At 37.0% G+C, this 15,936-nt stretch overlaps 1 protein-coding gene across 1 annotated transcript; it reads left to right on the top strand.

Annotated features, from left to right (window-relative positions):
* The first annotated feature begins 1,745 nt into the window (after window positions 1-1,745).
* slc43a2b (solute carrier family 43 member 2b) lies at window positions 1,746-14,689 on the top strand. The gene is made up of 14 exons (XM_051908044.1): window positions 1,746-1,889; window positions 2,507-2,744; window positions 6,405-6,699; window positions 6,905-6,960; window positions 7,076-7,152; window positions 9,575-9,667; window positions 9,768-9,901; window positions 9,987-10,177; window positions 10,295-10,438; window positions 11,482-11,614; window positions 11,733-11,865; window positions 12,756-12,829; window positions 12,954-13,077; window positions 13,196-14,689. The coding sequence occupies exons 2-14, from the start codon at window positions 2,585-2,587 to the stop codon at window positions 13,355-13,357; spliced, it is 1,776 nt and encodes a 591-aa protein (XP_051764004.1). The 5' UTR covers window positions 1,746-1,889; window positions 2,507-2,584; the 3' UTR covers window positions 13,358-14,689.
* The last annotated feature ends 1,247 nt before the right edge of the window (window positions 14,690-15,936 follow it).

Raw genomic sequence — 15,936 nt, 5'->3', positions numbered from 1 at the left:
CAGAGGATGGCGTTAAAGTGAAAAACAAGTGTGAGCTGATTGGAGATTATGTAACTGAGTGAGCAGTTGTTTTGTTCCTCTTGGTTCGTTTGATGTGCTTGTTTTGAGCTCAAAACTTGGAGCTCTCAAATGAATGTAGTTTATCACGTAGGCTTTAAGTAACCAGTGCCCAGTTGAGGATTATGATGTAAACATGCAAACCTTGTCAGTAAACATTTGACTTTAAAGTCCTTAAGTAAATTCTTACAATACTAGTCAACATCTGTGAATGGTTCCAATTTTCTTATCAAAACTATGCTTGTGTTTTGCAAAGATAATAGGCTTGAACCCCATGATCAAGCGTTTACTCTTTACAGTGATAAAGCAGGAGAGGCATTGATCACATACTTGAAAAAGGCCATTAGCTCACTAGAAAGAATGCAAATCTCATTCAAATAGACAAGCTCATTGACACATGTTGTTGTTTTAAGTAAATAATGGGAAAATAGATTAAAAATAGATAGTTTAAAAATAGATGGTTTACAGACTGTATGTTTAACATGGTTAACTTTTTTTGTGCGTGTCTGACAGCTATCAGTCATATACTGATATGACAATGATAGGCTTGCTGATTAGGTTGATCAATAAGATTTTGTCATGGAATGATATAATCGAAAACACCAGACTTCTGTTCGTGCAGCAGTCTGAAAGGTTGTTTGTAGAAAATGTGACGTTTAATGTTTGTATCAAGGTTTATAAGAAGATTGGAAATAATACCACCCAGTCGCTGCTTTGCGCCTGTCAGTGCGGGTTTCCGAGAACGCGCACGCAACCGCGCGCAAAATCTCTTCTGGTAAATAACACGAGGGCGACGTGTTTCGAGGATAACAACCTGATTTACACCCGGTATCTCCTGTAGCCCGGGTGACCGGGTGTGTACTGCTGAAAAGTGGCATGTTTATGACACGAACAAACCAATAAAAAGCATTACACATTTCTGGCAAAAAACAACAACCAAAACGACCAGAAATAGCCTACAGCATAACCTGGTTTTGAATGTTTTTAGCCAGGGATAACTTGTAGCTATGGTATGTCGGAAAATAAGGTTAGGCTACCATGGAATTTTTTTTTTTTTCCCAGTAGATGTGTGAGTGAAACAGTACCGTGTATGAAGTAACATCCTTTAGCGTCACTATTTCAGACACTTCGAGCTGTTTTTGTTGACTTCTGACGATAACAAAAGTTGTTTCTTCGTTTTTGCAGTCTTATCTAGACTACATTTTGCAATTCAGCATATCACCTCCTCTCGTTCGTGACTCCTCACAGTGACAGAAAACAAGTTCATAAATAAGTTATATAAAACAATAGTTTTTTGTCAGATAATCACCTGCAATTTCTCCGAGACTGATTCATTTTCATTCAGCTTAATATTTCACTTCCCTGCTCTAATCTGCAGTTTAGGAAATAGCCTACTCTATAATCAATAAAATCAGTAAAAAAATTGATTTTAGCATTTGTGATAAAAAGGATTTTTTCCCGCGTTTAATGAGGCGGAAAAAAACTAAAAACTATTTCCTAAATTACAAACTCAATTCACTAGCTTCTTCAAACGCAGATAAATATCTGTAAGATCACCTGTGTCGACGGCCAGTGGTTTTTCAATGCAGCGTGAGACTCGCAGCTGATTGGCTGACAGGTAATACTCAGCTTCCCAATGCACCCAATAGAAACGATCCGATGCTTTCCCACATGAAACAGCTATAAATTCGGCAGTTGCCCTGAAACAAATTCTCAGTAAGTGCCGGTAACTGCAGGAAGAAGAGAGAGGGGGAAGAGAGAGAGCAAAGGCATCAAGGGGGAGATCACTCTGCGCTAAAAGGGTACAGAACTTGTTTGCCTTTCTCTCAAAGGTATGTCTTCTATATTTTATTTTATTAATACATTTTTTACTTATACTATTTAGAACAAATGCAGCACATTATATGACCAGTAGGATTGTTAATTTCTAAAAGACAAAGAGGATTATTCTTTCACACACAAAGTCAGTTATTTTTCTGAGTTGCATTAGTGATGAACTTTTAATAATCCATGTGTTTGATATACAAGTCACACTGAGATATAAATGTTACATCAGGAATTATGTGATGTTATAATGTCAGAATTCAATTTACTTTTATCTTTTTGATATTTTGAATCTAAACAATGTATAGTTATGTGAATTATGTAGTTTTGGGACCCCTCCCTGTCACTCTTCTTGCACTGTAATGCAAAAGAGCCAATTGAGTTTGAAAGAACTGGTTTTGAAAGTGATACGCATAACAAAGAAGATGTGAGTCTTTGAAGTGGCTTCAGTGGATCATTTGCACATTTTAATAAAAGTTCAAAAAGAAAAGAATAAAGAAGTGCCTGATCAACAATTTAGGAATTTCTTTATTTGAGCTCTAGTAATCCAGACTTATCATCACATGTAAACCTGGCCATTCCATTAAAATGACTCTAACACACTTCTCTCTCTTTTCATCCACAGATTGTAAGGTCTAATCCCACCAGACAATATCAACCACCCTTTTCCTCTTATCTGTCTGCTTTCCTACTCCTTGCAGCCATGGCACCCACTCTAGCCACGGCATTTGCCCGCCGCTGGTGGATGGCGGTAACGGCCATCATTGAAAATCTGCTCTTCTCCGCCGTTCTGCTGGGCTGGGGTTCCTTACTCATCATGCTGAAGTCTGAAGGCTTCTATTCATACCTCTGCACAGATCCAGGTAAGAGTCATTCTCGATTCCACATAGATCCAAAAAGGGTTTAACAGTCTGATGCCACAGAATAACCTTTTTAAATTTCACAAAGAATGTGTTTATTGAGAAAAATGTGTGTAAGGGTGTTTTAAATAACCCAGAAACCAATACACCAACCAATGCTCTGAAGAACCAATGTAACATCAAGAACTCAAGAAATCTGTGCAGCAATTTAGAAGAGACATTGAGGAACATTTGGGTCACATGTGCTGCAAGTCAAGCTTGTGATCCTATCTATAAAAGAATTTAATTGAATGCCTGATTGTGTTTTGTTTATTGGTCAGTATGCATATTGGCAAATTCCATCCATTCCTTCATTCCAATCTGATCTTGAAAGCTCACAGACTGTCTGATAGTACTCGAAGGAACCTACTTTTAAAGTCACATGTGTATTGTGCAGTAATCCATCACTGACAGTAGCGTTTTATGTGGTGTAACTGATTGCTCTCCACAGCAAAACACTTTTGTACTTACCTTCTCTAAGGAGGAGGAATGGCATCTTCCCTCAGGAGCCTCCCAACCACAGACACTACCACAGACCATTAAATATTAAATCAGCTGGTAGTCACAGTTGCTCAGTAAAACACTGGAATGTTGAAGGGTCTTCCACAGGGACCCTGACTTAATCAAGTTCTCCTTTAAATCGAGAGGCCTACAGCCTGTTTGATGTAAATTAAGATGTTTATCTTCTCACTTAGTTCAACTCAGACCTACTGGTTAGCTCATAATCGATTGATTAAACTGGTTTTGGTATTGATTTGCATCACATAGGAACATGTTTTGGTCTTACTGTGTCTGCTGATGCCCTTTTATCACTGTCTTGTTCTTTCTCAAATACTTTGGGCTAGATTTAATTTAACATGAGGACATTGAAACCTATTTAACCACAAAAGCTGGTTTGAAATTCCCAGGCAGACAAGAAGAAAAGTGGTAGAGGAGGGGCAGAAGACGAGAAAAAGAGTTGTTTGTGAAGGAAACTGAAGGAGGCTTATCGTTTGGGTAGATCTAGGAATACCACTTCTTCTGGGTGAAGTGGTGGGCATCTTACGTGTCTGTCTGTCTGCTTGGCAGGACATTTTTGCATGGGAAAGTGCTTATCGTTTCTTTTTGCTGTTGACGTTTCTGTTTTTTTGACATTACTCAGCTGATTGACTGTCCTTTTGGTCAGTCACATTATTGTGACGTAATAAGACTGTCTCAGCGAAAATCAGTGCACAAGACAGTATTCAGCAATCTTAAAGTCCACAGATAAGACTCAAAGGACATTGTCATGAGGCATTAGTCAGCATTCATTCTTCTTGACGATTTTGAAGGATGTGAAGCATGTGAGGACTCTTGTGGTTTAGTACACTAGCTGTAATTTGCCATCATACAATCTTTGAAGTTGGCACGATAACAGTTCTTTATCACATTCAAAGCTTTGTCAGAAATGAGGTTAGGGACAATTTGTATCGTGTGTCTGTTCCTTACATTTTATCAGATCTGGCCACCAAACTAATGGCTATGAATGGAAAGAACAACCCCTCCTTGTTTTCGCTCCCTAATCTGTCCACAGATCATTGTATTAATATGTTAAAATGTCTATGATTTCCTTTAGGAATGCATGTTTAGTGTTAGTACTTTGCCATTTGTAAATTTTTAGGACATTTTAAAGAATTTTAATTTAAAAAAAGAAAACTCCCAATTTGGATTTACATTTGACACTCAGACTCACAAATACATCACATGGCTGTCGGCCCATCAGAAAATAGGTGAAGGATCAAATGAAAAGCAATACTAATCACTTATATCACTATCAAACCAGTGTGTTACAGAGAATACAGTTTATTACAGTGAGGTTAAGTAATAAACCTCTCAATTGAGGTTCAGTAAGTTCATGTATGTTCCTCTATCAACCCTTCAATCAAACGTATACACTCCCAGCCTGTTTTTTTTTTTTTCTCTGGAGACCAGGCGACTGCTATCTTCTCAGGTGTGTCCTGCTATAGGCAGTCATTTGCACATCAATGTGGCCTGCATAATCCATCTTTGGTGCATCATTAGTAGGCTTTACAGTAGGAACACCATTCACACATTAGCAAGGTTTAGGAAAGAAGCCAGAGCAAGCCTCAGTTTCTTAGCAGTTGAGGTAAAACCCAACCCTTCATGTGTGGCGCGAGAAAGTTCACGACTGGGTGCCAAGCACGTCAGAACATTCTGCACTGAGTTCTAAAGCACACTTGGAGTTGGAAACCACCTCCTTTGTTGTGGAAGGAGGACACGTGTATCATCAGGATGACACTGGCACAATTGACTAATTATAGCAAAGTCACTGTTCAGACACCAATAACCCACCTAACAAAAATATGTTCTAAGAATGTTTTTTATAACATTCTCATTAAGTTATGAAAACTTTTTTTTTTAATGTTCTCTGAACACGTTATTAAAGACCAGATCACTTTGAACGTAAGTTCTGTTAAAGTCACTGGAGGAACATTTGCCCACAATGTTGAGAGAATCTTGTCAGAACATAAGCCAAAGTTCTGCAAACATTTCTTGTTAGTTGTGAATGCAGGTGGTTTTGATTTACCTGAGTCTAATTAACTCACACATCTCAAAAGAGCATCTCAAACCACATTTTGTGTTTTTTCAGAGAAGCATCATTCATTTATCACCCATCAGCAATTAGATGGAAAAACATCCAGAAGGTCAGGTCTGATTATCTACTTTATATGTCTCCAGTGAGCCAACAGCTAATGGAGTGTCACCTGGTTCAGTATCAGTAGTTTATATATATATATGTGTGTGGTAAGATAATGTAGAGCAGGATTTGTACAATAGTCCAAAAGGACGATTATAAACATTGTTCAGGCAGCAGAACAAGATAAAGGAAGAGCAAATGTTGAGCTTTCTCCTTTCTATCATTCCCAGCCCTTATCTCAGGGTTTATTGAGACCGCATAATGGTGATTCCTCATTCCAAGTACATTTTGTCCATATAGACACATGAAAAATGTTGGGCTCCAAACAATATTGGACTTTCATTGTACGGAGGACAAGAGAAACACAAAATATTCTTTAAAATATCTTCTTTTGTTTTCCACGGAAGAAAGAAAGTCATACAAGTTTGGAACAACATGAGTAAACTATCTTTCCTCAGGCTTTCAGTGTTCTTGTTGCTATAGAAATTTTACATCTACATACAAGTCTTGAGGCATTGCTAGAGTGTCCTTACCTTCTGTAAATTTATTTCATGAACCGTTTCCCACATGGCGTGTTGACAAGGCCAAAGAGTGCATAAACCCCAGTCATGAACTATCGTGAGGTATAGAAGTCTGCACGTGCGGCATCTGTGTGGTTGGACAGCAACCAGAATTACAAGTACCCGATGCTTACGTCACAGCATAGGACTCACAGTAGGGACACATGTGACCAGCTTTTACACCAACATCTGAGTTTTCTCACTCTCTTTCTTTATCCCCATGATTTAGCAGAAATGGTGGCCTGATGAGTAGTGAAACTCCAGAGGGTTGTATATCAGGTCACATCAGCAGTGGTCAAGCTTGTTTTTGGAAAATGGTAGCTGCTGGTAATAAGTTACTGTACATGGGTCCTCATTATATCTCTTCTCTTCTCTTCTTTCATTAAGGAAACAGTTCGACGGCAAACTTCTCCTTACCAGCTGTGCCTTCATCACTGTCGAATGATGCAGAATATGAATATGACGAGTTCCAGCCTGCCCAGCATGATGGAGGGGTGGAGGTGGTCCCTCTGAAACATCCGGAGGAACACCTGAGGATGAACGGCTGGCTCATCTGTAAAGAACAGGATGAGATGCTGAATCTGGCATTTACCGTGGGCTCCTTCCTCCTCAGCGCCATCACACTCCCTCTCGGAATTGTCATGGACAAATACGGTCCACGCAAACTCCGCCTGCTTGGAAGGTAGATGGCATGTGCTTAATTTTTCAATATCATTCCTATACCAATCACATAATTTAAATTAAACATATGTTTGTATTAATATATAAAGCTTTTGCACCTTGTTATATGGTTAGTGTGTATCCTAAGATCACGTCAAAATACAGATGAATGACCACTAAATTTTCCATGATTATTTGACCTCTGAGTGTCTTATCTTACTTTCCAGTGCCTGCTTTGCCCTCTCGTGCCTTATGATCGCTTATGGAGCCAGCAACCCAAATGGTAAGAACGTCCTAAATGCAATTGAGTATGAATTTATGTCTTCATACTTATTGCAACAGATACCAATATGTCAATTTTCCACTAGAAATGATTAACACATGCTTGTTTTTTCTAGAACTATCCGTTCTGATCTTCATCGCTTTGACCTTTAATGGCTTTGGGGGAATGTGTATGACCTTCACTTCACTTACGGTGAGTGTGTTAACTTATTCATGAATGTACACTTGTGCTTCCTTTTTTCTAGTTCTTTTGATGTGTTTGAATTTGCTTGTTGCTTGCTAATTAGCAGGCTGTAACTGCCATAAACATTGTGGGGGATACATCCAATTTGACATTCAGATTAACCGATAAGGCATTTTCAGTGGTTGATTTTGAAATTGTTCCCTGCAATCCTGCTACATCCAGGCTAGTTAGAAGTCTCTGTCTCTTTTTCCTCAATCTTTCTCATTTGAGTGTCTCTCAAGCATGGTGCAGTAAGTTAATCATTAGACCCATCTGTGCGTCTTACTTCAGTGTTTTTCCTGCTGACTCGCTTCTGTCGCTGCACTGGCACCATGCATTAACTCCTGATTCAGTGTGCTGACCCTGTAAGATTAGCCTACGGTTATCATGTGCTCAGCATGATCCGAGGAACTCTATGACCATGAACTCAGAAAAACACTTACACCCAGAGTCCACAATTAACTTTTTGCCACACCTGTTAAAGGATTAGTTCACTTGAAAATGAAAATTACCCCATGATTTACTCACCCTCAAGCCATCTTAGGTGTATATGACTTTCTACTTTGACCCTTTAATCACCCTGATGCTCCCAAGTTTTATAATGGCAGTGCACAGAAACCACCTGTTTGAAGCTCAAAAAAGTGCATCCATCCATCATAAACGTACTCCACATGGCTCTGGGGGGGTTAAAAAAGGCATTCTGAAGCAAAGTGATGCATTTGTGTAAGAAAAACATCCATATTTAACATATAAAGTAAAGTAACTAGCCTCTCGGAGTTCAGAATGCTTACGCTTTGTCCTGCGCCTTCCGTATTCAACTTACGAAACAAGTTTTTTTCGTAAGCTGAATACAGAAGGCGGTCTGGCTGACGCTAGTTATTTTACTTTATAACATGTTAAATATGGATATTTTTCTTACACAAATGCATCATTTCACTTCAGATGGCCTTTATTAACCCCCTGGAGCCGTGTAGAGTATGTTTATGATGGATGGAAGCACATTTTTTAGAGCTTGAAACAGGTGATTTCCATGCACTGTCATAATAAAGCTTTGGAGCATCAGGGTGATTATTAATATAACTCCGATTGTATTCGTCTGAAAGAAGATAGTCATATACACCTAGTATGGCTTGAGGGTGAGTAAATCATGGAGTAATTTTCATTTTAAAGTGAACTAATCCTTTAATGTCCACAAACTGAGAAAATTTAAAAACAACACCTGCCACAAATATTTGATGGCTTAATTGATGGCTTAATAATGCAAGGATTTGTTGATAATAATGAGAGTATTCTTGTTTGCCGTGTTGCATCGCCTGTTTGAAGTGTACAGGAAGTGGCAAAGTCGCATAACAATTGATTTTGGAGAACATCTTAACACTGGAATTCTCACAAAACACAACTCTTCCATCACAAAGCTGCTGATCACACACATTCAAACGCATTCTTACGTAACAGGACACTTGCTGTTGCTCATCCACTTGTTGTCACAGGAACAAGGCATAACTGTGGGCAGGCTGCCCCAGTTTGAGCTCCAATTAGAGTCATAAAAGAGACTCAGCTTCAGCCGGTTCAGACTGGATGGATCATTCCTCAGTTCTTACTGCCCTAGTTATTCTTCTTTTATTGAGGAATTATGAGGAACAGAGATTGTTGAGAAAATATGAGGAACAGAAAGAAAGTGAAGTAAGAAAGAAGTGTGGATTAAGTGTTCAAAAACATTTTCTGTTCTGGTAGTCTTCTAGTTTTCTAGTACTCTGTCACTTGCTTTTTTTCTCTTTCCTCTCTTTCAACACCCACCCTTCATTTACTGCTTATATTCAGTGCCTCTAAACTGAAACTGCTTACACTGTTGACTTGTGCTTTCGTCAGCCCATAATTGTTGGCCATATCCCCTTGCCTGCTGCCATTTTCAGAGAAAGACTGTGGATCAATTGTCTTTATGCTCATAGCAGCCACAGTAAAAAGATGCTCTGAATAACCAAAAAGCTAATAAAAATAAATATGACTTTTAATTAAAACATTAAAATAAAAATTATATAATTATTACAAATTAAATAAAATTACAATCTAAAATAAATTTATGTAAAAATAAACAAATATGTTCTTTCTTGCCAGGATTGATATGGATTATTTAAATTATATATATATATATATATATATATAATAAAAGTTAGTTTAAAAAATTAATTTATATTTACATATTTACAAAAATAAAATACCAATAAATCTGCTGTGATTGTGTTTTCTGTGAGTAAATCTGCAGTGGATGTGTCATGAAACAATTTGTTTTTCATTTTTAATACCAGCCCCCAATAGAGCAGTCCTCTGCCTGCCTATCTAAAGTTATTTTTAACCAAATGAGTTATTAATCTGTTTCCATGTTTCCTTCCAGCTGCCCAACATGTTTGGTGACCTGCGTGCCACCTTCATCGCACTCATGATCGGCTCGTATGCTTCCTCGGCTGTAACCTTTCCTGGGGTCAAGGTTTGTTAGATTACACAATAGGGTGAAAAACAAGTGATTGTAATCCTACCTTATGTTGTTAGAGAATGATTTGTTTATTGTGCGTTGTTTCTCTTAACAGGTGATCTATGACATTGGTGTGACCTTCATCACGATTCTGGTGGTCTGGGCAGGCTGTGCAGGCCTCGTCTTCATCAACTGCTTCTTTAACTGGCCCCTGGAGCCATTCCCTGGACCCGAGGACATGGACTACACGTAAGAAACACACATACACCGCTCTCATACGCATCAAACATTTACAATATCTCACTCTCATTCTGTATTTTTTCTGTCTATCCAGTGTCAAGATCAAGTTCAGTTGGCTGGGATTTGACCATAAGATTACAGGAAAGCAGTTTTATAATCAAGTGACGACAGTGGGCAAGCGTCTTAGCGTGGATAACAGTCAGAAACAGAAACTTGCCAAGGAGGGTCAGAAACTTTGTCTGTCCACCATGGACCTGGAACTGCATTGTGAGCCCAAGGAGGAAAGTAAGTGACAATGTTTGAACATGTCTGACACAAGAAAAGACCAGAAACATATGCAAATATATAAATGCAAAGTTTTGACAGGTCAACAAATAATTTTTTACCTTTTCTTCCTTGCAGCCCAGTCATTCATGAAAAGTATTTTTAGCCCTCTATTCATGTTGAGTCTGGTGACCATGTGTGTAACTCAGCTGCGTCTCATCTTCTACATGGGAGCCATGAACAACATCTTGGAGGCCCTCAGCGGAGGAGATCTCAACACAGGTAGATAAGCAAGTTTGCATATGTCTGGGAAAAAATATAAATACATTTATTTAGGGTAATTCTGATGTGTGAACGCAGCAAAAAAAATACTTTTTACTAATTACAGTAATTCAGATATGTGAATGCAGTAAAAGTTATTTTCTGGGGAAAACCATTTTATTTAAGATAATTCTTATATGTGAGTGCAAAAAATGTTTTTGGGGAAAAAAACAAAAGAAAAAAAGAAAGAAATTTATTCATGATAATTCAGATATATTAGTGCACATATAATTTTTTTCTTGGTAAAAAGCAAAAAAACATTTTACTTCCAATAATTCAGATATGTGAATGTAGCAAAACAAAACTTTTCTGAAAAAAACAAAAAAAAACAATGATGTGACAACAGCAAAGAAAATATTTTCTAGGAAATTTTTTTTAGTTACAATAATACAGATATGTAAACGCAGTAAAACATCTTTTCTGGGGAAAAAGCATTTTAATTATGATTAAAAAGATATTTTAATTCCATTAATTCAGATATGTGAATGCAGCAAAATAAAAAAAATTAAGATTTTAAAAATTAAAATTAATTAAGATTTTACAGATGTGAATGCAAAAAAAAAAAAAAAAATCCTTTCTGGAAAAATAAAAAAATATATATTTGTGTTACTATTACAGATTACATTTTTAACACCATATCAGCTCTTTTAATTATTTAATTAACTTTTTTTTCTGCCAGTTATGATATTATAATTGCCTTCTAATTTTTATTTTTTATTTTTACTATCCTTACAGTTGAGAAAATGGAATTGGGTAAGAATTTCAGTAGGCAGTAGAAACCAGTAGAGCGTGTAGTTCCTTAAGCTTGTTGTTCTAACATTTAACCTTCTCCTGTACTCACCTCAAGCGTAACCCACTCCCTGTCCACCTGTGCTCTGGGACGTAATGCATACGCAAGCCTGCAGAGTGCCATAAACTCAGCCATTAACCAGAGTAGTTATTAACCAACCTCAGACGTTATCCATTAGACAGTGTTATAATTTCTCTCTCTCTTGTTCTCTCAGTAAGCCTCTACACCTCCATTTTTGGCGTGATGCAACTCTTGTGCTTGATGACGACGCCGGTCATCGGTCAGATCATGGACTGGAAGCTGAAAGAATGTGATGATGGAGAAACCGATGAAAAAGAACCCAACAAGTAGGTTATGGAACACTTTTTAGTGAACTTTGAAGTGGACTAATAATGTGTGAAGCTCAAAATGCTAGAAAATCAATGATAGCTGTTTTAAGCATCTGTATTTGCTCTTTGTCCCCAGGGATGAACCCCAGCCCAAACGCAGAGACAGACAGATTCAGAAAGTCACCAATGCCACACGTGCCTTCATCTTCACCAACATCCTCCTCGTCGGCTTTGGCATCACCTGCCTAATTCCTAATCTCCCGCTTCAGGTGTGTGTTATGTGTCTCTGTGTTATGAATACTCCATACAAATGTATTAATTCTTCAATAAACATGATGCAGGATGTATTCAGAATAGCATACTACCATACTGCTCTTTTTCTGCAGTATGTGTACTGTACGCAGTAAGCATATTTTCAGTTTGCATGGAATACCAGAATGATCTATATTGCCAAAATGGGCTGCACACAACAAAGCACAATGTGTGGAGTACTATATCTCACAATGCAATGCATTTGACTTGACCTTCCGTTCCAATCTGATGAACGAACTGGACATAACATCACCCGCAGTTTTTAATATCTCTTTCTTAGCTCAAATGATTGGACTGCCAGTAGTTAAGACATTTTTTACACAAAATTTGAATAAATATTTACTGAAGTAATCCTGCAATATATGAGGTCATTTAACTTACTGAACACTGGTGGCCACAATATAAATACTTTTTTCCCCGCATGTCATGTGCGAGGCTCCATACGTATACTACATCTTTTTGCAAATGTAATATTCATGGGTATTCAGTGCATGTATTAGTATACTGTGCACAGTATGCACTACATACTGCCGCAATATTAAGAGTATGCTAGTATGCTATTCTGTTCTGTTGTGCAGAGGAAGGCTATGGCCAAATTTGGAATAGCATACTACTCTTAATATTTCTTCCTGAGTATACTGAGTAGTATATACCTTATAACAAAGAGTAAGAGTGGTATGATAAGCAACACCCATCTATTTTCTGCTTAGCTGTACAGCATCTCCCTCTAGTGGCTTAATTGTGAAACTACTAGCATGTCACTTGCCAATTTTACCCGTAGGAAACAGTAAAATAAACAAGTTTATGTTTGATTTTGTCATTTTAATCTCATATAATTTCTCTCCAGATGCTCTCATTTGTCCTTCACACCATCGTCAGAGGCTTCATCCACTCCGCCATCGGAGGACTTTACGCAGCTGTGTGAGTTTATCAGTATTACCTCTAATACATGATTATATTCTGCTTGTGATCATCACTTTTGCCAGTAATAGCAGCATTTAAAGCATATCATATGATAACACATAAGCTGTTTGTGTGTCTGCAGGTACCCATCATCACAGTTTGGCAGTCTGACTGGTATGCAGTCATTGGTTAGCGCTCTGTTCGCTCTGCTGCAGCAGCCTTTGTTCATGGCCATGATGGGACCACTGAAGGGAGACCCACTCTGGGTATGAAACAAACAAGAGAAATCTTTTGTAATACTAAATGGATTAAATGCCCATTAGGCATGTTTTGACCTCCTCTCTATCTTTTTTTTTTTTTTTTTTTTTTTTTTTCCTGGTGTAGGTGAATGTTGGTCTGCTGGTTCTCAGTATGCTGGGCTTCTTGTTACCGCTCTACCTGCTGTACTTCAGGAGAACTCTGCACAAAAAGAGGAAGGAGAAAGAAAATGATGCTAAAATCTATTTGAAAATCAACGGCAGTGATGTACCAGAGGCATTTGTGTAAAAAAAAGAAAGAAAAAGAAGCAGATAAAGGGAAAAACAAAGGCATGAGAATATCATCACAGCTACACAAAAACACATACACTCAGTGACGATTAAACACTATTGTGTGTCTCTTTCTTAGAGGCTTATTGAGTAACTCAATGGATGAAAAGAGGAATGAGAGAGACAGAAAGCAACATGGAAAAAATGGTATTCCTCCTCTTTGCCATTTTAATTCACAAACTTTCAAAGATATTTTATATTACGCATTTATACATGTGATAAATTTTCCACCCTGACTGTCTCTCCTTAATGTAAACCAGGGACATTTCAGTATACTGTATATTAGTATATGGTTTTTATATACGCTGTTTATGCCAACTGGACGTTTTTGAGGAAGACCGAGGCCAGCCTGGCCCGCACAGATAGCGTAATGATGCCAGTTGGCTGTTTTGCCCAGAAACACAGCCAAACACCCCATTCACTTAACCAACCATCACAAGAGATTTCAATGTAAACTAGTATAGCCCCATTTTTTTTTACTTTTGATTTTTAACTGTAATAATAGTGGTGCAATGTAATTGCATTCAAGAAAGAACACTTTTAAGAACATTATTCATTCATAATGATACACAAAGTGCCTTTTTTTTTTTAAAATAATGTTGTATTTATGAAAAGGATTTGATCACTTTTGATCATAGGTACTTTATGAAAGCCACAATTTATGTATGTCGATTTGTATATACGTTTTTACACTACATGCACATGAGATGCATACATAAAAGTGGCTGGACTGAACTGCTAATGATCTGCAGTGAGTGACTGATCTGCGAGGTGATGGCTGAAAGCTGAGGCGCAGATGTCAGGGCAACAACAGCACTTTTAACACATGTCCCATAAAACCCTTCATGACCCATAATTCCCTTTTTCTGTCTTTCTTTAACATTCTGTGATTTTTCAGAGTGTGTTGAGTCATTTATGTGTCACTGATCATTAGATCAAGTTATCATGGACCTCTGAAGTAAAATATCATATAGAAAGCACAACTTAACTCACAAACGTGCCTTTTTGTGCAGTTTACAGTGCAGTTAGTAAAGCTGATGATAGCTGACGGGAAGACTGGAGCCACAGATTCTGTGGAAATGTTTTGGTGTTGTGTGTAATGTATTTATTTCTTAACAGACACTATGGACAATGCAGCCTTACTTGCAAAGGTTGTTATATTAACTTACATCTCAGTGTTGCAGTGGCTGTTTGTTTGTTTGTTTGTTTGTTTGTTTTTCAAAAAAACCTTCATGTATTGTTCTGTATGGCATTACTGTTGAGGATTATATTCAATAAAGAAATACATGAGGTTGTTTTCTTTACTTTTAAGTTACTTTTAAAAGTGATGTTACAATATTGCATTACTCCCTAAAAAAAAAAGTAACAGTTACTTTTTTATGGAAAGTAATGCATTATGTTACTTTTGCGTTACTTTTTCTCATCTGGGCTGGGCTTGCTTGTTTTTTTTAATTACAATTTTTTTTTTTTTTTTTTTGGCAAATTTAAAGGCCCTTTCACACCAAAAGTGAAATGAATAAGCCCCAGGCTGAAGGAAATGCAAATTCATGCCTGTACAGTAGAGGGCGCAGCTCAAACAAATCTTTCAGCTGTGCTGCCATTCTGGATTGCTCAACACTTTTACTCCACCAATAAAAACAAAACAAAACATAAAACACAACAATTATGTTTAACTAATGTTATTGCTTATTTGATCAGCAAAAGTCAGCAGCAAAGACATTAATAAAGTGAGAATAAATACATAAAGTACACATTTGTATTATTTAACATTTAATTATTGAAGGTTTGCATAATATTCTGAGTTTGCATTTCACTGTTTTTATTCATTTTGAGGGATACTGAATCTGTTTTTGTGCAAGTGAGATAAATGAGTAAATGCATGTTCACATTTAGTCTACAATCATGTTCACACAGCGTACACAACGCCTCTGCAGTTACTCCTGATTTCTCTCAACATGGGGACAGTAGAGGTGTCAGTAAATAAAAGGGAAAATAAAGCAACTTGCATTACTTATTTGAAAAAGTAACTCAGATATTTTGTAAATTTAGAAGTAATGCATTACTTTACTAGTTACTTGAAAAAGGTAATCTGATTACCTAACTTGCGTTACTTATAATGCGTTACCCCAAACACTGTTTATTTTACATTCTGCTTTAATCATGAGATTAATTGTGATTATTTAATTGACAGCCCTAGTTTTTAACAGAAACTAATAAAAGATCTGCATAGTTTTGTGAAGAAAAAAAAAACAGTTAATATTAGTAATACAAAGCAATATAGAATTTTTGGTAAGCTACAATGAGCATTATTAATTATCGAAACATTATTTAATACAAATATTTTATTTGTAATATTTTTATACAATATTTTTTCTCAGATTGTATAAATGAGTCTAAATGAATGAATGCCATTATCCCTTCATCATCATATTTGGGAGTCCTTATAGGGATAGTTCACCCAAAAAAATTAAAATTTCATAATTTTTATCATTCATCATTTACCCAAGTTGTTCCGAACCTGTATGAATTTCTTTTTTT

The sequence above is a fragment of the Ctenopharyngodon idella genome, chromosome 10, assembly GCF_019924925.1.
Source record: "Ctenopharyngodon idella isolate HZGC_01 chromosome 10, HZGC01, whole genome shotgun sequence".
NCBI lineage: Eukaryota > Metazoa > Chordata > Actinopteri > Cypriniformes > Xenocyprididae > Ctenopharyngodon > Ctenopharyngodon idella.
The sequence above is the reverse complement of the archived record's forward strand: the minus strand, read 5'-3'. Positions and strand labels throughout refer to the sequence as shown.

Coding starts and splice junctions, on each gene's coding strand:
- slc43a2b (XM_051908044.1), top strand. CDS start 2,585: ATGGCACCCACTCTAGCCACGGCATTTGCCCGCCGCTGGTGGATGGCG. Junction 2,745..6,404: donor ATACCTCTGCACAGATCCAG/GTAAGAGTCATT, acceptor TCTTTCATTAAG/GAAACAGTTCGACGGCAAAC. Junction 7,153..9,574: donor TGACCTTCACTTCACTTACG/GTGAGTGTGTTA, acceptor GTTTCCTTCCAG/CTGCCCAACATGTTTGGTGA.